The 17686-nt window shown below is 39.9% G+C and overlaps 1 protein-coding gene across 1 annotated transcript; it reads right to left on the bottom strand.

Moving 5' to 3' along the window:
- Positions 1-184: 184 nt before the first annotated feature.
- Positions 185-16315, bottom strand: FAM133B (family with sequence similarity 133 member B). Its single transcript, XM_065628803.1, has 11 exons — positions 16071-16315; positions 12376-12473; positions 11609-11687; positions 9262-9336; positions 9056-9088; positions 8584-8652; positions 7885-7980; positions 6609-6656; positions 4681-4776; positions 3848-3892; positions 185-2282 (listed from the first exon to the last, which is right to left on the bottom strand). The coding sequence occupies exons 1-11, from the start codon at positions 16092-16094 to the stop codon at positions 2196-2198; spliced, it is 750 nt and encodes a 249-aa protein (XP_065484875.1). The 5' UTR covers positions 16095-16315; the 3' UTR covers positions 185-2195.
- Positions 16316-17686: the final 1371 nt, after the last annotated feature.

A 17686-nucleotide genomic window follows, 5' to 3' on the forward strand; every position in this document is an offset into this window, starting at 1 on the left:
TAACATACTGGAAAAAGGAACATTTCACTGTCAGTGCTGAAACAGCTTTGTGTGAACTGGCGAAGCCCGTAAGCCCCTTGGGCAGCTGCAGCACTTCCAAAGCACGACAGCAGCGCTGGAGTCACACAGCTGAGCAGAAAAAAAGAGTTATATTCAGACAATTAAAACAACATACCAGCTTACGTATTTGGAAGACTGGGGCTCTCGTTTCCATTTTTATTTCTTTCTGTTGCAGGTAGTTGTGTAAAAGTCAAATAAGGTATCACACAGGACAGATCATTTATGCTACAGTTCATTACAAGTTTTTTTACCAAAACTGCAACACCACAACTTAAAAACAATCCCAACAAAACCAAACACAAACCCCAAACCCCTACTGTTCACTGCATCTTGCCTTTATTTTAACCTCATTGACAAAACTGTTTGTAGAATTACTAACATCAAGCCCAACGGTAAAAAATATTTGATCAAAATATTCTTACTAGGGTTTAGAGGGACATTGCTGCAAGACAATGGTTTTACTTTCCCAAGAACTTCATTTGAAAAACTCAGTAGAATGGCAATACTTCTCTCCCAGATTTTAGTTACGGTTTGCAGACTAATAATCAAGGTCTCAACAAAGGTCTTGAAATTCCTGGCATTGGGATGTCTGAAGTATCTGTATGCAACAGAGGTTAGTTAGAAGCTGGCACCTGTGCAACAAAAAAAGGGGCAGCTCAAGAGTACAATCTAGAGTGGACCAGCGGGGTGGACAGGCAGCTGTTAAAGGCTAATAAGGAGGCACAGCAATGCGAACTTCAATGGAAGATGATAATGTGATAATGAGAATTTCACAGAAAACTAACATTGAATGGTTGCTTGTGTTTTCTTGTGTGCACATTTAATTTATAAAAGCTTTGTTCCATTTCTAAAGCAACTAATGTAAAGTAAAACAGCATTATGATTTAGGTCAACATTCTGTAGCCCTCAAGTACAAAAATATAAATACAAACTGTTTAAACAGTATCTTTAATGAGATTCTGGCAGTAGGTTTTTTAATCTAACAAGACACATCACATAACAGATCTGCCACTGAACTTGCTTAGAGTAAAATCAGCTTCAATATGAAGCTGTTAAGGTATCAAAACCCTGCTTTTTACATGCTAAATATCTTCAGCAAGTGTGCACTTAAACACAGCAATGAACTTAACTATTAGAGTAACTAAATACATACATGAAACTCTGCATGTGGATCATATTTCATAGAACTGGTTACAACAAATTATTACCTGCATTTTGTTAATTTAAAAATGGTACAAGTCATGCAAAACAATTTTAAAGATAATGCAAAGAAAGCTACCAGTGTTTGTAAGAAGTGTTCAACTAAACCAGAATTACATTAAATGAAATATGCATATTTACTAGCAAAGATCTATCACTATCGCAAAGAAGCGGAGGTAAAATCGTCAGGTTTTGAGTGTCAGTTATACTGTAAAATGTCATTGCTCTTGCTTAATGCAGAAGCACATGCTGAGAAGCCCTGAACTGCTTATTCAGAAAACGTCTGTTGACAATAGCTCTGGCTTCCCCAGAATGAGAGAGGCTACGTGGATTCAAACCAGCAGAGATTTGCAAGAATCAAAGGCAAAGGCACCCTATTCAGCCAGCCAAAATGGTAGCATTCCCTTTCTCATAAGCATGGAGACAGTAATCGGGCAGGTGATAAACATTTCTACAAAGGCAGCATTTTAAATGTTATCAGTAATTTCCCATTTTGTAAAAGCCATTAGCAGACACCAGCTTGTAATAGTTTATGTATAATATTAAGCTGCAGGATGAACTCGGGATTTTATTTGTCCTGATTTACAAATAAAGACTATTACTAATGCCTTAAAAGACTACTTTTACTATCTAAAAAGTTTTAACTCTCATTTTCCAGTATTTTACACCTCAGCTGGACTACCATCTCATACTGTTTCAAACATCTAACACTGCTTACTGGAATTTTACAAAAGTTGTACCCCATGTATTAAGCAGCAGGCAATAACAATGGTCTTCTCCAGCACAGCTGCATCTGGCTGGCTACTGAAAGATTAGGAGTATTTCTAAAACACAGGAAAACTCATGCAGTTTGGTACAAGTTTGCTGTCATTTCACAGTTTAAGTTTCCTTTAGTCATTGCACTTCTGTTGATAGTCTTGTGGTTTTTTTAAATATCATTCCGAATCCGAATTTGAGCCAGCGATCTTCTTTTTCTTCTTTTTACCATGTTTCTTGTGCTTCTTTCTCTTTTTTGTTTTATCCTAAAAAAAATAATAAAATTAAATGGAAGTTATTGTATGATAAAATTGCCACCTATTAAATTCTGCTAATGCCAAATGAGAGCACAGAAAGGATATCTTTTACAAAGACATTTCAAAGAGATTTCTATAAAAGCTTATTGAGAAATCACAAAAAGAGAATTCATATTTTACACAGTAGTTTGCATTATTATGAGTAGCATTCAATTTATCTCCATCATGGTCTGCCTATTTCACACCTCTCACTACTGTCACTAGTACATTTTCTAATATTTTAAATGATTTTCAGTGCTTTACAGATTTCTGAGAAAGCAATAAGGAAGTCCTTTGACAAGCAGTGACATCTTATGTATTTGAGAGTAACTAGGGTGTTTACATATTTAAAAGTAAATGCTTGTTTTTACTGTGCAAAATTAAGTAGTTCAACTACACTTGGCTAGATTCTCCAGCACTTGCACTTTGTTTTTTCAAAAAAACAATTATTATTTCAATTGTAAATATGAACACACTCGAGTAACCCTATTGGATTCAGTCCTGAAATTTTTAACCTCATTATTGTAATACAGATGCTGAGAGGTAAAATCTTGCCTTTTTGCAAGCAGAATTTTGTATGGAATTCTTGAATAGGTGTGACATTACGTAAACAAAACAGTCCTGGTATAAAAGCTTTGTTTATACGTATTACTCATACACACAATTCTTCTAAGAAAAAAACCGCACAGTCACTAGAAATGTTATGGCAAACAGCTTATAGGATTGTGAAAAAACAAAGTCCATGGAAAATGAGTACTGAGTATCACTGATATTCCCATCCTGGCATTTTTAGGTGACTAATATGAGCCTTCCCTTCACCCTAACTCATCTAGACAACTCAGATGTCTAATTAGGAACACTGCTGCTGACAGGGGAGGAAGAAGATACACAGGCATCTTCGAGTGGGCATTTAGGATCTCTGATCACTGTGCTCCTAACTGAGGCGCCTCAGGTACACCTGATGAATCTGAGCTCTGTATCAATCACTGCTGAACCTTCCTCTCACTTTTACCAACAGAAGCCAATCAACAAAATTGAGAAAAGTAACAGATTGCTGACAGCTTTTGACGTGGTTGAGGGAAGAATTATATTAGTGCACATGTTGCAGCGATGATGTCCTAAGGCTCTTTTCATGGTGTGGTAGAGGGGCCTTACCGAGGAAGAATTATTCACAACACTAACAAAGGAACAGCACTGATGATGTCTGTCTGCCAAACTGTCACCTTACCCGCTACTGTATAGGTATCAGTAGTTCTAGTGCGTTGACACAGAGTAAAATATATGCTACAATAAGTATTAAACTTACACAAATCTCAAATCATATAAATCTATATAGCGACAAAAATCTACAGTGACAAATTCTTCCTGAAACTGAAAAAGTGACTTCAGCAGATAGAGAAATTGTTAATTTGGATTCACGCGACAGTAGACTTGCTATAAAACATTTGTATTACTGAAAAATGTGAAATTGGAAACTAACCAAGTACATAATATTCATATCTTAAAACTACAGTATAAGTAAAAAGGATACTTGCTGTTTTCTCTTTTTCCTCATTGTTTTTCTTCTTTTTTGCTTGCACCTAGAAAAAAATAGTTAAATCAAATGAAATGGGAGAGCAGCATTTGAAATGCTGTTTCAGACAAAAGTTTGAGCTTTTGTTGCGTATAAATGAATGGCACAACAGCAGCAGAACATACTGAACAATAACGCAGGAAGAAGCACTGGTTATCTGTGTTATATTCTAGAATACGCATCATCCTATAAACATCTGATTTGAGAACACACTCTGCTTTTAATACACAGCAAAACAAGAAACAGCAGAGATACAAAATTACTAAGCTAATAATGTGGTAAAAATTCTTAATGAAAAAATACAATGCTTTGGAACCTTCCCAAACTTTGTAATCCTCCAAGAATACAAATCCTCAAAGCAGATTTATACAAGAGTAAAATTATTACATCCAAATTTTTTTAATTGACTGGAAAAGGGAGCCAAAAAATTTTAGTCATCTTGAGATCTGCCTCCTATCTATTCACAAACATCAGAGAGAAATCTTGTGAAGGACACCACACCAGTCACTTACCTTCATTTCATTGAGCTCTAAAATATCCACAAAAAGTTGAAAATTTTCATGAATTCAAAATTATTTGTAGGAGATAGGAGCTATACTAACCAATTCTTATTAAATTTTTTTATTAAAGAGAAAGATACAAACAACTTTGAGTATGCTACACCCTTTAAATTCAACTCTACACAGCAGAACAGTTTCAACAATGTATTCAATCTAAGCTAGTTTGTTCATTCACTCACACAAATCAGTAAGGTAAAAAACATTATAACACCTGAAACTGAGGTTTCACACAGACCTCCTCTGTCTGATCCGATTCCGATAAGGATTCTGATGATAAAGGTCCATCACCACGATCGGCTTTCTTCCTTTTCCTGTGGTGATTTTTGCCTTCCTGCACAAAGTAATATACTTGTGAGTAAAGTAAGACTTTTCAAACTTTACAAAACTCCTGTTTAAAACTTAGATTAAAATATTATTTTAAAGTTGTGAAATATTTTTAAATATTGTTGACATTAAACTAATTATTCATCATCAACAAATTACCCCACCAATTGTTAAAATGCTTTTAGTGGAAATATTTTTCTGTATATTCCTTTCTCTTGTTACCAAGATACAGCAGCCTTCTGAAAGTGGGAGGAATAATACTACAATGTAGTCTCATTTGAATGTAAATAATAACACATGAAGGAATAAAAAAATAAAATGTTTCACCACTTTTAAATACTACTGAGTAAATGGAGATGTCTCAATATACACATTTAAACACTGCAGCTTCAGACTCTTGCTGTGTTGGTGAAATTAAAAGAAAAAGCTCCCTCTGTATTTGTGTCCAACCAGGACAAGCTGCACCTGCCAGCTGCACTTCAACACTTTATACAGAATCTCAGTATATTTAAAAGGACAGTCTCTTTTAAAAATTATTTTTTAAATATTGATGTTGTACAAGATCTTTTTGATGAGCTCCTTTCCCCCACCCCACTTCCCGCTTTACTCTGGATCAGGCAAGGTGTTCCTAAGACTGAAGCTACTTTCTTCCATTAAATTTCTAAGGCAGAAAACTGAAAAAATTCTTGCTAATCATGTTTTTGCAAGGTGGGATCACACATCTCAGCTGTGCTATTTAGTCTATCACAGGTAACTCAATCCTTTCCCAGAAGTACTCATGAGAAGTACACATGATGCAACCCATTGGAGAGACAGGTAGGGGAAGACCTCCAGTCCCCAAATGCCCTTTGCTTTTGGAAGATGTGTGAAAGTAGCATTACAGCCTGATCAAGAGTAAGGGGCTATAGTAGGCACTTGTCATTGAAGAGGAGCTACTCAAAGTTAAAAGGAGTTGGTAGGAAATGGAAACTGTGAAATGGAAGCAGGACCAAGGAGGAAAAAGAAAAAAAAAAAATATATATTATATATTAAAAAAAATATATAAAATATATATATATATAAAAATATATATATAAAAAAATCAACGTATTTGCCTTATGCATAGAGAATTTGTACATCAAAGTCAATACTGTTTACTGGAGTAGTAGAGGCTGATCTGGTGAGAGAGGTAACTGGAGAGAAAGACTAGGGTGGACTCTGAAAGCACTGTTAGTTTACACACAGGGTAGAAATAATTAAGATTATTTGCATTTAACATAACAGAAGGAAGAAAGTCCTCAGATGTGTACAAAATGGTGAGGTGATGGGAAGGAGAGAGGGTTTTCATACTCAAAGCAAAGACAGAATAGGGTAGTTTTTCCTAAACGAATACATTTTTCTCTGGAATTTTTCAAAGCTGTCCTAAGTACAATATCTATAATTATAACTACGCTTAGATAAATATATCCTCTGCTTGATCTTCCTCAATTTACAGCAACAAGGCAGTATCCTATCAGGCATACCGCATGTATTTTTAGCTCAATATGACTGCTCAAGATAAAACCCAAAATAATTAGAATTGAGCTGATCTGCTACAGTCCATTAGATAACTTTCGTCATTTACCTTCACTACAAAAACAGATCCAGCAATTTCCACTAACAACAACTACTAAAACAGGAGCTGAACCCAACTAAAAGTCAACCTCAAATTGGGGGTACTGAATACCTTTTGACTGTGTAGTTTTGGACGGAAAATTTCCATAGGTCTAAATTAAGGTATACGATATTAAAAAAAACCCACAAACTCCATTATGTATGTAAAATGCAGTTCTCATTTAAGTATTTCAAGAGTTAAAATACCTTCTCTTTTTCATAATCTTCCTTTGACCTTTTCTTTTTTGTGCTGTCCTAAATAGAAAGAAAAACATAAACTATGACAAAATCATCTCAGGAAAAAAGCAGAAATCCCCAAAGCAGTCTGACTCATTGTCTCTTTCTGTCTATTGAAGGTCATTCTTCAAAGTTGTTCTTTCTATCTTGCAGGAAAAAATATGAAAAAGCCATAATTTGGATGAGGCTACTAATGTTCTGAACCAGTAGTGTGAAGAGGTCTGGATGGAATCAGGCAATGGCACATTTGCAGTACATGTAGAGATCCTCTGGAAAGGATATCAGCTATCACTAGACATAGAATATATGTCTGACATGTAACAGTCTGGAGTCTTTATTTTCTCCCCACGCCCATCTCTGCTGATCAGGCAGTGGGGTTAAGCAGATATTTCCATGGAGTTTTCTGCCTTCCAGTTTCAGCAGTTAAGGGTATCTCTGTGTTCGTTCATGTAGCAAAAGTTTTCAAACTCTTACTAGCACAAATTCATAGGTGTGTGCAGACAGTGATTCATCACTGTTTATACCACACTGAATTAGGTATTTCAGTGAAAGCCTGTAATAAAATCTACACACAGATTCTTAACAACTCACTGTATTATTAATATTCAGGCAAGAAGTACAGTTACTATCCACTGTAACACAGGATAAACGCTAACACAAAAGAACAAATTGGCTCATATATCTCCACGTTTTTGTTCATTGAGTAAACCTGTGTATGCTCTGAAAATAGAGCAATGTAAAGTAAAAAGACACCCTCTATTTAATATGCATTTGGGAAAGGCTCCATTCTCCAACAGGAAACTACTCTGTCCACGGATATTTAGAAGGGCAATATTCTGGCCACTGATATCCTGCAATATCTGTATTTTCACAGAGGGTGTTCAATTAAATAGCATAATCACAAGAATTTCACATAATGTTTTATTTTTTTAAGTGTTAATGTAGTATTTAAACTAAACTTTTGAGCAGCACAAAAGCTCCATGTGTCTGAATTCAGAAAAATAGCTAACAACTGCTGCAAGAAAGCATGTTCATTTTCTAAACATCACATTATTTCTGCGAGGCATTGTGGCCAGTGGAGGTAGATTCCTAATTAAATCTGGAACATACAAGTGCAGGTCAGCTACAATAAGAATGCATGGCTTTAAATTTGGAAGATTAAGGAATATTGATATACCAAAGTCAGAAACGCTTTTGTCTTTATAACACAGATGAAGAAAACTTGCCAAGGGTAGCGCGTATTTACCTTGCTGTCTGACTCAGATTCAGAAGTTGAGCTTGCTGAAGATTTCCGTGAGGACCGATACTTCTTTTTCTTTCTTTTCTTCCCTTGTTTTTTATCCTATCCACAAATATTGTAGGAAAAAGGAAAAACACAACCCTGAATTTATTCTCACTACGATTAAAGACCTACATTGAATGTAAATAATAGGGAACACCAAATTCCTACATGTTATCATGTTCTCTTGAGGAATCAAGTATACTACAATTGATTTTTTTAGTGGAAGACCTTCGTAACTCTTCTGCATTAAAAAAACATAAAGCAGTAAAAATCCAGGTCGTCAAGATTCTCTTTATTATTTAGATGTGCGCTGTAGAATCTGATTATCTGCAGCAAAGACTTTTGCTAAAAAGTAAATATGGTATTTTTGCATTTTTATGATTAGATGAGGGATTCTATTGAAAAAGCATACAATTCAATGTTAAAACAGAAATGGATCCAGTTTACAAGCCAGTCGGCCAAAATTAATAGCATTCATAAAGAAATTCTTGGACACATATATACCCAAAATTCACAACTTTGTTATATGTACCAAATAACTAACAATTAAATAGTTTTATGCAAACCCAGCCCTCAAACGATATTCCAAAATGTGTTACCAAAATCTATGTTAACTAAGCCTCATGAACAAAACACGTTAGATTCTAGTAAGTTAGTTCTTACCTCATCTTCTGAGTCAGAAGAACTGCTGGAAGAATCAGAGCTTGATGAAGAAGAGGAAGATGAAGACAACTTGACCAAACACAACAAAAAGTGAAGCTTGTGAGATGCAGCATTTTGTCTGGCAAATAGTCAAAAGTCCATCCAAACACTCTCTTCATTTACAAAATATTATCAATGAAATTTTACTTCCAAGAAGCTGGTCTTACATAGTTTTTCTTAATTAAAACTGTAAAAAGTGACTTCCAACATTTTTCATTTAATAATATATATTTTATGCTCTTTACCCCACTTGAAGCACAAGTAAAATTCTCCTTGCGTAGCATGTAAGCCGCCTCTCTCAACTAAAAAAAACCCAGTCAGTTTAATAGCTAAATTCAAAATTAGTTATACTTTCTCTTTCTAAGCAAACTTAAATGACACATAAGAATAACCTCAGAGCAAAAAAGCTCAGAAAAATGAAAATTTTGCTCACCCTATTAGATTTCTTCTTTTCCTTTTTCTTTTTCTTAAAAATAGAATAAAACAAACGTTACTTTGGCATCATGTTCTTTCCTCATGCATTTAGGTTTATGCACTTTGATGCTGGCTTTTAAAACATATTTACAATATTTTGTACTGGTAGCATCGATAATAAATCCAGTTCCAAACACGGATTGTATGAAATTGAAAATAACTTACCTCTTTCTTTTTGGAGGAACTCTCATTTCCACTGAGTAATTTCTCCCTGTGTTTTTCCAGTTCTTTCCTCCAATTCTGAAAACAAAACCAAACAAAAACAGTGACGTGAGTGTCATTTCCAAACAGCTTTTTTGCTGTCCTCTACCTGACATTATAGTTTTCACAAAACCCACAGAAAATAAACAACATATAATATTAACCAATGCTACAATGCATTTGTTTTCACAGACGATTAATATTCATTGAAATACCATGTTAGTTCACACTTTAGTGTTCAAGTTATTTGCATTTAAGAGATTGTCATTTATCTTGAAAGTCATCAATTATGGTATTTTTGGTTTTGTATCACAGTGTTCTTGCTTGAGCACTTTAGCAAGCCAAGGCACCCTACCAGAAAATTTGCTATTTTGTCTTAGTTTTAAAATCACCTGAAACAAAACCTCAAGACAAATTCTCCTGGCCCTTCTTAATGTTTGCATGTCTCCAGTGTCTGTTTTGGGCCTTGCCAGTGTCAACAATTATTAGAATATTAAATTATTATAAACATCTTCATAGAAATGCTATTATTTTTGTTAGATCAAGCACACTGCATGGATAGAAGTCTCCTCTTATTCCTCCATTTCAACCCCTCACAAGGTCTCTAGGTCTACCTAAAATCCCCCTTTCAAGAGCTCTGTAATGTCCAAGGTGTCTCCATTACACTGAAAGGCTGCTAGCTTCATCCTGTGCTATTCCTGCTTCCCATGTCAGGCACATCATGTGCTCCTCTCTTTATTATTATTATTCTGATTCTCCCTTTCCTCACAACGAAGCTGTACTGGTATTGCACTGGAAACCAACGATAATCCACATATTGTGCGGAAGGGACAGAAATACCAGGAATTAAGCAAGATTACACCTGTGCAGTGCAATGCAATGTGATACACAGATCCCTGAGTCAGCATACTGTGAATCAGCTCAACAGTGCCCCGAGAGACATGGCAGGTTAGCCAGGCCACAGCACTGGGCGTCATGTGCTTCCATGGACCAAGGCATTACAGTATCTACACAGTATTGCGGTGGGTTGTACACTCTGACGTATCAGCTACCCAGAGCTACCTGAGGGGTCTCTAACAACAGCCTGTGCTTTATTAGGCAGGTGTTCTCTTTAAATTGCTTTAAGATTGTGCTAGTGTTACACTTCAAACAAAAAAGCACAAGATCAGTAAAACAGGAGAGATGGCATGTCATTCAGAGACTTAAAATCTTTTCAACCACTCTGAGATTTGTTCTTAGGAGCTTTAGGAAGAATGCATAGCCGTTTCATGATGCCCTGCATCCCTTCCTACCCTTCTGCCATAATGAAAGGCCGTTATCTTCTATTCATGCCAGTTTCAATTATTTCACAATAAAGCAAAGATAAAAGCAGGAAAAGAATAGGATAAAATACTAAACCAAAACCACCAAGCTAAACCCCACAGAGCACAGAACAACTGATCCTCTCAGAACAGCACCCCATGACCCTCCAAATACTGGTATAACTTCTTAGGCAAGAGGTACAGCAAAAGCAGAGGTGCTGTGTCCTTCCAATAGTAGAAGAGGAACATAATCTACTTCAACCAGAAACTCACACACAATAATGAAGACTACTGCTTGAAGCTTATCCCAAGATACCAGAACGCAAGAAGGAACAGGAACAGCGAAATTCGTTGTATACTAATTTCTTTCATGTATACAACAGGAGTTATATGTGAAACTTTCTTATATTGTGCTGATCTCCCGTCGGCACTGCACACAAGCATCAGAACAGCTGCACTTCTACCAGGGAACCAGCATGGAATGTAATCAGCTTAGGATGAGAAAGAAGTGTTCTCCTATCTGTATTTCCTATCCGTATATTGAAGGCCATTCTTTGTGCCTTCTCTTGCATTAATGTTACATGTACATTCCTTGCCAAAGACATCTGTTTCCAGTAATACACCTCTTTTCAATATATTTGGATTGTGTGACCTTAAACAAGTCACAATTAGCACAACAGACTTTGATTTATCATACCGGCAAATGCACAAGTTCCATTTATTAACATAAAAATAAGCATTTGTATAACTATATTGACATTTATGAAAAGTTCAAGTTTAATTCAGCAGCAATTTTCAAAACTTTTTATATAGTGTTTCTCTGAACAGAGAGTAGCTCTTCATTGGTTAAGGTGGTAGCCTTAACTTCCGATATAAATGAAACAAAACATTTACTCATTAAAAGCTTGGGTGAACTATTATGGGTACCTAGTGCCGTTAAAGATAATGGTGGAAAAGTAGCATATAAGAGAAGAAGAATCAAGTATTAACATACTAATAACATTACCAACCTCGTTCATCTTTTCTTCAAACTCAGCCAAAGCCTTGGATCCTTTCTTTTTCTTTTCTAGTTGCTCTTTCACTTCTTCCCTACATAAAAAGGATGATAGATCACAATTAAAAATGCTTTCTTCAGCGTCTAACTTTTTGTAGGGTTTTTTGAGGTTTAGCTTTGGCTGAACTTCCAACAGAAGGAAGAATGAAAGCATCTTAGATGTTATCCATATGGTAACCTAACCCTAATAACTTAAGTACAGTAGCTAAATCCCTCTGAAAGATCTAAAGCTACCTTTGCAATGAGATAAATCGTTCTCTAACATCTTAGAAGAGGAGGCAAAATGCACTGAATGTAAGGTAAGTTGTTGATAATATCTCAAAGTGATTATTTTCTTCAGTAGGGTAAACTGTGTTCTAAGAATATACTAGCAAAATATTTTTCCAGAGATTACTTTGTTTAAAAATCGCATATATCTGCAGGCTTCAGGTATTAGGATTTGTGAGATAGCTAAAATGACCAACGTTTTCCTCTTCTGAGAAACTGTTACCAAAATATTTAAAGACAAATGACAAATATGCATTTCAAAATGAAATACTATTGCTTTTAAAAGAGGAGACTGAATACATATATAGAAGAGAATACCTTGGCCAGAGACAAGGAATCTTTCAAAGTGTATTACTGGGTATTCTGGGGAGGAGGTAAGTACCAGTGTCATTTTAGTAAAAGGAAACAAATCTTTCACTCAAAAAGTCACAAGGGCAGGCAAATATTGCCACTTACCATGTTGGTCTTGGCCTGTTCAAGTAGTCTTGTATTGTTGGTCCCGAAGTTTGGGCAGGACCTCGTGCCCTGGCCATAGCTATGGGATTCATATAAGCCTTGAATATGAAACAAGAAATATAAAATTAATCAGCTGAACTATGATACCAAAATCTGTCCTTTTTGTTCTTCACAGAAGCTTTTTCTCACTCACTGAAAAATAATTCTGACTTATTTCTAAAAATAGAAAATATTTAACTAAACCAAGTTTATTCAGTCTGGCAGAAAGACTCAGGTGAGTTGCTTTCAATCTGAGTTATACTGTGGCAGAAAGAACTCATCCACAAGGAGACCAGGTTCCTTACAATGATTCCCCTCAGCTTTGCAAACTGAGTACAGTATCACAATTGCTGAAATATTTTTCCTTGGGATAAGGAAAACCTAATTAAATTTCAGCTCTTACTCTCTGGGACAACTGATCCTATGCCTTTTAAGTTCTGCTCAAAATTGATGATAGCAGATTCAACAAATTCTGCATGAAGTTTCTTGCTGTAACACCAAAACAAGCAAGCAGTGGTGCTCAGCTACAATTATGCATGTATTAAAATTCTGTGACTTCAAGCTATTTTAAGGAGGAAAAAAACCTACAAAACCCTCTAAGCCCCAATGTTATGAAGTATTCCATCTTTCAAACCCACGCATCCTCTTCATATTCACTTTAAATATGTAATAGCACTTAATGGAAAAACTCTAAACTAGCAAACAATTCCTCAATTTTTTTAAGCGCCAATAACATTTGGCTCATCCGAAAGCGAGGTACATGTACCCCCGTACCTCATGGGCTTTTATCACTATGTCATCCCAACACTTCACAATTTACTTTTGCATAACTTGTATAACATAACATGCACCATTCTTGGGTTTTGGTTGCCCAATCTGAGATACAAGATTTCATAGATTCAAAGTAAAGATTTGATCATATGAGTAGCTCTTACATCTCCAAGGCTGCTTATTATCAGGCCAAGAGCAGCAGGTGCTGCCCTCCCTCCATCCCTACCACCACAGCAGCAGTGGCTGCAGCACCGCTGGGTTTTTGGGCTGGGCTGTGGGCAGGCTGGTGGCCTCCAGCCCTCAAGCTACATTTAGTCCCGAAGAGGGACTGCGAGCTCTGCCTGGGAAGGATCAGCGGTCCGGAGGGAAGCACACCCCACGGTCCATCAGGTGGACCACACTGAAGCAATCGGAGGACTCTTTCAGGTGGACCACTTTGCCTCAAGCTGACTTTGCAACTCTAAGGGTGACATTTGCTGCCATTTCTTGGGGCTTTGTTTTGCTGCTTTAATTCACACAAAAAGGCTAACTGACACAGGCAAATAAATGCTGTGGTATGACAATTTAACTAGTTTAATCTCAGCTTGGCACCTTCTTTTGTAGCCAGGTGGACGCATATGCTCAAGTAGTTATAGCACTTAAAGATACATATTCACATTATTAATTCTAGCATTTTATTGTATTACAAATCTACAAATGAGCAAAAATTTTGCATTTGAATTCAGCTTTGAGTGGAAGAGAAGTTCCTTCAGCAATGCAGGATGGCAGTATTTGAACAGTTTTAATTAAACACAGTTAGTTTCAATGTACTAGATCCACTAGAGAAGACAACAGGAATATATTTCATGACTTGGCTTACTCCAGTGAGCAAAGTGAGTCAATTCTTTTTGGTTACCATTCAAGAATTTATATATGAAAGCTCAAGCTTCTTACATAATTATTATTCCCAAAACCAAGGTTTCTTGCTGCTCTTAAATAAAAATTAGTTACTTTTTAACCTGAGCTAACCTGAAATGAACACCCCGCTGCTCCCCAACAAAACTCTCTAACCTGCAGAAGAGGCTACAACTGTTAAATGTTAATTTTCTACTTCCTCACACAGAACCCAGATAACTAGTTAAGAAGCTTCCTCCATTCAGTGGCTTTAACTTCCTGGCAGCAAGCACATAATATTGCTCCATATTCCACAATTAGGAAATTTATGTCTTAAAACACGTTCTTATAAATTCAAACACATTTATTTATGAAGAATTAATTTGTCAATAAACATTTCTTAGAAGTATTTACACTACTTTGCCAAAATGCATGTTGCTAGCCAGAGAGAGCACAGAAATGCACTCTCAATAAAGGAAGCGCTTGTCTGCACATTTGTTTTCTTCTTTTGGCAGTTGCTCAAGCAGTTATTGAAAGGTATTCATTGTATGGCTTTCATGCTCATGAAAAGCACGAATTCAGTCAGCTGGGGTTCTCTGGGCAAGCAATGCAGTTACTGCTTTGCAAGTATCCTGCAGACGTGGAAAAAAAAAATATTTTCCATCTCCAAATAGTTAAAACGACGATGTATTTAAGAAAGGACATGGGAAAGAAGTAACAGGTGGAAAGTTCTACAATCATAGAGGACAAGCAATTGTAATTTGTCTTTACTAACAGCCGTCATGGCATAATGAACCTTATATAGGAATATAAAGATTTGTGGGCATTGGTAGGTGCATGCTCCTCACTGTCCTATCAGAAGAAAATTAAGAATAAATAGACACTCAAGTACACACAAAAACATTACAAAAGGGCAACACATTTCATGCATAGGCTGGGTCTTGCAGTTCAACACCACCAGCTCTTGCTCAGTATGCCTCAAAAAGTAAACAAGGGCACTTAGCCATCTGTTTGTGTAATGTGTATGTCCACCATGTCTATTACATATTATTTCACCAAGGTAAACAAAGACATTTCCTGGAATGGATCTGAATACAAACTCTTAGCATATACCAGAAAGTAAGAAAGGGGAAAAAAAAAAGGTAAAAGTCTTATGACTTGTTTTTAATCATAAAACTCAGGAATTGTAAATTTACAATGCCTAAATGAAACATGAGCATAAGGTGAATGGCTGACTGGTATGAAAAAGTTTAAAGAAAAATATAAGGAGAGATGAACGCGGTAACAGTACAAAATTAGGCTCCACAGTCAGGTGGTTAAAAGCACGTTTTTGGCCTCTAACCCCCGTTCCCGAGGTTAGCCGAGCGCTGCATAAAGCTCGGTACAGCTGAACGCCAAGTTTAAGGAAATACGGCTTAGCGACAAACCGAGCTGCTTCAGCAAATGCTGCAACTCCCACTGGGTACATGGTGTTTTCGTCAGGACCAGGCCCGCATCTTAATCATCGGCACTGAGCGGATCACAAAGCAGGCGTCAGTCACGACGGCTGACAGACTTGACAAGACAATCAGGGGCTGTTCGGGAGAACCGGGGGCAGGTGCCCGCCCGCGCACGGACGCCCCGCACGGGGCCGCCAGCAGCCCCGGCCCCGCTCCCCGGGCGACCGCCGGCTCCGCAGGGCTCGGCCGCCTTTGTTCTCCGGCGGCGCGGGGCCTGGAGGTCGGCCGGTCCCGCAGATGGGCCGCCGCGGAACCCGCCGGCCGCGCTCCAGTGCCTCCCGCCCGCCGCGGCGCAGGCCCGGCCGCTCGGCGCCCCGCCGCTCCCCCGCCGAGGGGCGGCGGCCCCTTCTCCCCGCCCCGGCGGCCGCAGCACGGGAGCGGGCCGGACAGGCCCGCATAGGCCGCCCAGCTCCCCACAGCTTCCCCGCCGGGGCCCGCCCGGAGGTGCCGCCGCGGTTGTGGCGGATCCCGGCCTGGCCACCGCCTCCCCGCCGAGCTGCCCACGTTACTCACCACCCGGTTGTCCCGCTTCCCCATGGCGCCGCTGAGACGCTGCGCCGCCGTCTGCCGTCACCCTGGCCCAGCCCAGGGCCCTTTCCCGGCGCCCGGGAAGCCGCGCCGCCGGCGCCCGGGCCCTGCTCGGCCCCCAGCAGCAGCAGCCGCCGAGCTGCGGGAGCGGCGATGGCGACGGGCTCACAGCGCCGCCTGCCGGGGCCGCCGCGCCACCACGGCCGGAGCGGCGCCTGCCGGTCGGCGGGGGGCGGCCGTCAGCGCGCGCCGCAGCCCCGCCCCGCCGCAGCCCCGCCCCGCCGCAGCTCCGCCCCGCCCCGCCTCAGCTCCGCCCCGCCCCGCTGCAGCTCCGCCCCGCCCCGCCTCAGCTCCGCCCCGCCCCGCCGCAGCTCCGCCCCGCCCCGCCGCAGCTCCGCCCCGCCCCGCCGCAGCTCCGCCCCGCCGCAGCTCCGCCCCGCCCCGCCGAAGCTCCGGCCCGCCCCGCTGCAGCCCCGCCCCGCCGCAGCCCCGCCCCGCCTCAGCTCCGCCCCGCCCCGCCTCAGCTCCGCCCCGCCCCGCCCCGCCGCAGCTCCGCTGCCCGGCCCCGCCGGGAAGGGCCGGGGACGGAGGGGTCGGCAGCGGAAGGGCGGGCAGGGCTGTTGGCAGCGGGGGCGCTGTAACGCAGGGCGTGGGTTGGGGTGGGGGCAGCGGCGGGGAGCCGGGGGCGGCGGGCAGGCCCCGGTCGGCGGCAGCGGGACGGTGACTCTGGGCCGGCCTGCGTGAGGAGAGCTGGGGAGCGGAGGGTGGTTCCGAGCGGAAAAATAAAAAGTAAAGGCAGTTGGATCCTGGGCCGCAGGGCCCGGGGCGCCCGTTTGGAATAGACGTCCCGGGAGAGGACAGATGTCGTTCGTAATGAGGGTTTTGATCTCGTGATGTGTCCGGTGGGCGGCTGCGGGTGGAACTGCGGTGCTTCCTTTCTCCTTCAGTGGATACAGAGTCTAAGGGCAGTCACAGCCTACCCTGGCATAGAATTCAGTGAAATGGGGTTCTATTTAGGAAAAAAAAAAAAAAAAGGGTTCTTATTTGTCACTCACTAGCTGTCTGCACTGCAAAATAAGGAACCCTGTGATATTGACCAGGTTAATATTGGGTTAGGCTAATGCAAATGCTGAAAGAAGCCTGTGAGTTACCTGGATCAACAAACTGGTGATTTCAGCCTTCCTTTTCTTAAAATATTACTGTTAAAAATTACCCCACATCAGTTTTTATCTTTCTATATATGAAGAAGAGTAGTTACATATTAATGCTTTAGTCATACAAAGCACAAGTGAGTTTTGTTTCTGAAACAGCATTGCCATGTTCAGCATGTTTAGCAATAGCTGGAAAAACTGGTGAGTCCATGGGAATTTGTGATACCAAGCTATTTAGTGAAGCCGAGAGCAGGCTGTGAGGAGCTAGAAGAAAACCAAGAAGATGACCACACCAGAACTGAAAGTAAAATTTGCTTAATTGAAAATAAAATTTACTGTTGAAAATTGCGAGCTAGTGCATAAGGAAAGGGATAACTAGTTCCTCAGAAAATAGTTGGTGTGTTCTAATCCGAGGATGGCTACTTTGGAAACACATCAGGCTGAAGTTGT

The sequence above is a fragment of the Caloenas nicobarica genome, chromosome 2, assembly GCF_036013445.1.
Source record: "Caloenas nicobarica isolate bCalNic1 chromosome 2, bCalNic1.hap1, whole genome shotgun sequence".
NCBI classification, from domain to species: domain Eukaryota; kingdom Metazoa; phylum Chordata; class Aves; order Columbiformes; family Columbidae; genus Caloenas; species Caloenas nicobarica.